The sequence below is a fragment of the Colobus angolensis genome, unplaced genomic scaffold (genome assembly GCF_000951035.1).
Source record: "Colobus angolensis palliatus isolate OR3802 unplaced genomic scaffold, Cang.pa_1.0 Scaffold119, whole genome shotgun sequence".
Lineage (NCBI taxonomy): Eukaryota > Metazoa > Chordata > Mammalia > Primates > Cercopithecidae > Colobus > Colobus angolensis.
Window position 1 is genome coordinate 2,880,001 of NW_012113030.1, and position 6,019 is coordinate 2,886,019.

At 42.0% G+C, this 6,019-nt stretch overlaps 1 protein-coding gene across 1 annotated transcript in view; it reads left to right on the forward strand.

Moving 5' to 3' along the window:
- Positions 1 to 6,019, forward strand: part of LOC105500932 — a 161,676-nt gene that overhangs the window by 20,610 nt on the left and 135,047 nt on the right. Inside the window, exon 5 of the mRNA XM_011926622.1 lies at positions 3 to 205. Within this exon, the coding sequence (XP_011782012.1) occupies positions 3 to 205 (203 nt within the window). The remainder of the gene's footprint in view (positions 1 to 2; positions 206 to 6,019) is intronic.

Here is a 6,019-nt window from a genome sequence, read left to right on the forward strand (position 1 = left end):
AGGAGCCCAGGAAGAGCAGGAGAGCTGGCCGCCCAGCGACGCGAGGGAGGCCGCCTGGCAGGCGCTGCTGCCCGCCCGCGTGATCCCCACGTCCGTCGAAGAGATCATCGCCTCGCTGCAGTCCGAGGCCCAGTTGGCCTCCGACCAGATCATCACAGAGCTCATACGGAGCATCCTTGGCCAGAACTACGATATTAGAATGGAAGTAGGTGAACCAAAACCAGAGTAATATTTCTCCCAAATGCAATTTGGGGTACATTACGTATGTAAGAGTAGTTTATTATGGATACTATTTCAGTGCATAGGGTGTCATGTATTATAACACAAAAACACTGGGGTGTTATTCAACTTCTTTGCATTTTGTTTGAATTTTCCATTTGAATTTTTGAATTTTCTGTCTAGGGAGTGTGTCCTCTTTTCAAAGTGAAGGAAACTGAGCGATGATCCCAAAAACTGATTTAGAGAACATTAGCTGAAGACTTCAGTAATAGGTCACTAAGTAGCCTTACCCTTCAAAGGTTTTGTGATTATTTAGTATTAAAGGAACAGGCATTTTATGTGAAAAACTCTTTTTTTCTGTTACAGTTTAATATTATTAGTAGTAAATTAAAGTAAAAGTGCATTTATATTCTAAGAAGATCAGCATATTACAATTTATAAGAATTCTGTATTTTCAGTGAAAATCATTCTCTTGAAACATTTTAAAAAATATTTTCTAGGTCTTCCCAATCATAGAGATTTGTAAGTGCTTCTTGTGTGCCAAACTGACACACTATACGTGCATTTTTGTCCCCATGACAACCCTATCAGGTCAATAGGTACTAATAAAAGTCCTGTCTGACATGGAGGCCTTCTAGCTTTAGTGAAGTTAAAAAAGATTGGCACAGTGTTCTGGAGCTAATGCATGGCAGAGCTGGGATTCCACCCCAGGCAGTCTCATGTGAGACACTGAGCTGGAACCATGCCCGGGACAGCCCACTGATTCACTATGACTTGTCCTTGGTAGGAAGCTAAGCTAGATAGGGTCATATTTGAGTTTAAGGTATTTTGTCCATTATACAGACTTTGCTGTGGCAGGGACATTGACAGCAAAAGTAGTAACAAGGGAACTTGACCCCCAAAACCCAAAGAAACAAAGAAAGAAAGAAAAATATGAGACACAGTCTTTTTTGAGAATGACAGAAGCAACAAGATTCTGTTACTGTTCTTGGATGCAGCTACAAATATCTTATTAGTACACAGAATACTGCTACTGCATTATGTCTTTAAAATTGTTTCAGCCCCAGAATACACTCTTGGCTGTGATTTAAGGAATGTGACCATAAAGGGAAGCAAAAACAGGTATGAGCAAGAGTCTCTGGTGTTGCCTTTGGCCTAATGTTTGTGGGCAGAGTATGACAAATGTTCTGAGGTGAGACTCACACCTCCCCATTGATACTGAACAAGATCAGGGTTGACTGCTCAGGCAATTTCAAAATGGGTATTTCTAGTTAGATTTTCTGTGAATCTAATAAGAAATCAGGGATGCCCAATGAAGAGCCTTAGCAAAGAGAAGAGAGGCCTTGGCGCCCCTTCTTCTGACATAGGCCCCATGCTCTACGACATAGTTAAGGTACTTGACATGAAGAGGGGATGGTATTAGAAACTGGCTCAGAGGTCCCGTACAGTTGAGGAAAGTTATACCTCAGAGCAGTGTCCCATAAGAAAGTTTGTATTTTGGCAGGCTCAAATGGACTTAGGGATATATGAAGAGAGACTATTAAATGAATAATGAACATTGCAGTGTATTCGGCTCTTCTACCAGAAGTGTTAATTCCTCTTGTGTATTCTTTTTTTTTTTTTTGACAGAGTTGTGCTCTGTCGCCCAGGCTGGAGTGAAGTGACACGGTCTCCGCTCGCTGCAACCTCCACCTCCCGGGTTCACACCATTCCCCTGCCTCAGCCTCCCGAGAAGCTGGGACTGCATGCACCTGCCACTACGGCTGGCTAATTTTTTTGTATTTTTAGTAGAGACAGGGTTTCACTGTGTTAGCCAGGATGGTCTCGATCTCCTGACTTCATGATCTGCCCACCTCGGCCTCCCAAAGTGCTGGGATTACAGGCGTGAGCCACTGCGCCTGGCCCCCCCTTGTGTATTCTTTTTATGGCATTTATCCTACATATTGTTTTATGTAGGAGAGCGGCATGGATCATGGAGCATTAGAATAAAGTGTATCTTGGACAGTATCAGGTGTCTCAGTCCCATCCCTGTCTCTCATTATCTTGATTTTTTGAGTGCAGCCTGGATTTTGTTCTTGGCTTTTAAAATTTTGACACCCCCACCCCACAACAATTCCAGAAGATAGAACTTGCATTTCTTAAAGTAAAAGTGGGTTCAGAAGTTTTATTGGGGTGAAAAACGTACAATGGGGAATTTGTTAAAATGGCAGTGGGTGATAGGTGAGAGACAGTAATAAGAATGCAAGTATGGGCCCGGCGCGGTGGCTTACGCCTGTAATCCCAGCACTTTTGGGAGGCTGAGGCGGGTGGATCACCTGAGGTCAGGAGTTCAAGACCAGCTTGGCCAACATGGTGAAACCCCATCTCTACTAAAAATGAAAAAATTAGCTGAGCGTGGTGGCAGGCGCCTGTAATCCCAGCTACTTGGGAGGTTGAGGCAGGAGAATCGCATGAACCTGGGAGGTGGAGGTTGCGGTGAGCCAAGATCATGTCATTGCACTCCAGCCTGGGACACAACAGCGAGACTTTGTAAAAAAAAAAAAAGTGGTATCCAAATTATGATTTGAAAAAATTCTTAAGATTAGAATAAGAATGTTTGTTTTAAATGTTTGGGGATTATGTTAATGATGTTCTTTCCAGGAAAAACAAGGAACATGATTCTTCCCTTTAGAAATCATAACTTGCAGCCACATAGCAATCCTTAGAGGGAAGCTGAGAGGTAAGATGATCTTGGCAGGCTGGACTGTCTTTGTTGAGAACTTGTTAAAGAACATTCCACATGCAGCACTTGGAGGTCCATAGTTACATGGGCCTGGAGTTGCAAAGAATGCGGAGGGTTAAACTTAGCTGTCAAATGTCAGACATCTAAACCAGGATTTCTCAACATTGGCACTCTTGACATTTTGGGCCACTTAATTTTTCATCGAGGTTGGCTGTCCTCTGAATTGTAGGATGTTTCAAGGGATCCATGGCTTCTGCACACTAGATACTAGCAGCACCTTCCAAGTCATAACAATAAAAAATGTCTCCAGATGTTGCCAGATGAGCCCTTGAGGCGGGAGCAAAATCGTGCCATCCTCTTTTATCCAATCGAGAACCACTGACCTAAACAGTATGCATATACCTTGGCAGTAGAAATGTTATGTATGTTTGTTTGTTTTGCTAAGACATTCAATAGTATCAGTCACAAAGATATATTCTAATTACATGAGGCTGGGATTCACAGACCACTTTCTAGATGTTAATTGGAGGATGAAGTATCCAGGTGGTCCTTGCTTCTGTCATGCATAGTTGTTTTTGATCATACAACTCAAAAGGAAAATGGCTTAATGTGACCTAGATAAGAGAGAATTCATAGTCCAAGTCTCCTATAAGCAAATAATATACAGTCTACAAAAATGTTATGTCATAAAACTTATGCTTATGTTTGCCTCAGGGAAGATGAAATAGATATCCGTTTTCTCTATTCTTCCTGCTAAGTGAAACTAACTATAAACCCTGAACATTATATATAAAACAAATATCAGAAGACTCCAAAATGTGAATAGAAGACAGCACATCTAGGGACTTTGGGACACAAGGAATGACCTGGTGGTGAATTCTCTGACTTTTCTTTTTTCCTAATTTCTCCCAGACTTGTAGCTAAAGAAGCTAGTAACATAAGTAGGAATGCCAATGGTTACAACTAGAAAAAGCTGCAACAAAAGCCTGCTCTTTAGCCAAAGGATCAGGAAAGGGGCAACCTAGCAAGACAAAAAGTTTTTAGACAATAACTGTGTTACTCCAGCTAAATACTGCAGAAAAAACTGTGGCCCCACTCCCACCCTACCCATCAAGCCTGGATGGGGAGCCTGTATTTCTGATATAATTTGGATATTTGTCCACACTCAAATCTTATGTCAAATTATAATCCTCAGTGCTGCAGGTGGGGCCTGGCGGGAGGTGTTTGGGCCATGGTGGGATCTCCCATGGCTTGGTGCTCTCTTTGCAATGCTGAGAGAGTTCTTGCAAGATCTGGCCATTTAAAAATGTGTGGCCCCTCCCCGCCACTCTCTCTTGCTCCTGCTTTCATCCTGTCAAGTGCCTGCTCCCGCTTTGCCTTCCACCATGATTTTTAGCTTCCTGAGGCCTCCCCAGAAGGTGATGCCAGAGCTGTGCATCCCGTAGAATCTGTAGAACCATGAGCCAATTAAACCTCTTTTCTTTATAAATTACCAAGTCTCTGTTTTTTTAAATTGTATTAAATCTTTTATTTTTATTATTATACTTTAAGTTCTGGGATACATGTGCAGGGTTGTTACATAGGTATATAAGTGCGATGGTGGTTTGCTGCACCCATCAACCCGTCATCTGCATTAGGTATTTCTCCTAATGCTATCCCTCCCCCAGCTCCCCGCCCCACGACAGGCCCCGGTGTGTGATGTCCCTCTCCCTTGTCCATGTGTTCTCATTGTTCAACTCCCACTTATGAGAACATGTGGTGTTTGGTTTTCTGTTCCTGTGTTAGTTTGCTGAGAATGATGGTTTCCAGTTTCATCCATGTCTCTGCAAAGGACACAAACTCATCCTTTTTTTATGGCTGCATAGTATTCCATGGTGTATATGTGCCACATTTTCTTTATCCAGTCTATCACTGATGGGCATTTGGGTTGGTTCCAAGTATTTGCTATTGTGAATAGTGCTGCAATAAACATACATGTGCATGAGTCTTTATAGTAGAAGGATTTATAATCTTTTGGGTATATACCCAGTAATGGGATCACTGGGTCAAATGGTATTTCTAGTTCTAGATCCTTGAGGAATTGCCACACTGTCTTCGACAATGGTTGAACTAATTTACACTCCCACCAGCAGTGTAAAAGCATTCCTATTTCTCCACATCCTCTCCAGCATCTGTTGATTCCTGACTTTTTGTTTTGCTTTGTTTTGTTTTGAGATGGAATTTCGCTCTTGTTGCCCAGGCTGGAGTGCAATGGTGTGATCTCAGCTCATTGCAACCTCCACCTCCCGGGTTTAAGCAGTTCTCTTGCCTCAGCCCCCCGAGTAGCTGGAATTGCAGGCATGTGCCACCACGCCTGGTTTTTAGTAGAGACAGGATTTTACCATGTTGATCAGGCTAGTCTTGAACTCTTGAACTCAGGTGATCCGCCCACCTTGGCCTTCCAAAGTGCTGGGATGAAAGGCATGAACCACTGTGCCTGGCTTGTTTCCTGACATTTTAATGATTGTTCTTCTAACTGGCTGGAGATGGTATCTCATCATGGTTTTGATTTGCATTTCTCTAATGACCAGTGATGATGAGCTTTTTTTCATATGTTTGTTGGCCACATAAATGTCTTCTTTTGAGAACTGTCTGTTCATATCCTTCACCCACTTTTTGATGGGGTTGTTTTTTTCATGTAAATTTATTTAAGTTCCTTGTAGATTCTGGATATTAGCCCTTTGTAAGATGGATAGATTGCAAAAATTTTCTCCGATTCTGTAGGTTGCCTGTTCATTCTGATGATAGTTTGTTTTGCTGTGCAGAAGCTTTTTAGTGTAATTAGATTCCAACTGTCAATTTTGACTTTTGTTGCCATTGCTTTTGGTGTTTTAATCATGAAGTCTTTGCCAATGCCTATGTCCTGAATGGTATTGCCTAGGTTTTCTTCCAGGGTTTTTATAGTTTTTGGTTTTATGTTTAAGCCTTTAATCCATCTTGAGTTAATTTTTGTGTGAGGTGTAAGGAAGGAGTCCAGTTTCAGTTTTCTGCATATGGCTAGCCAGTTTTCCCAGCCCCATTTATTAAATAGGAAATCCT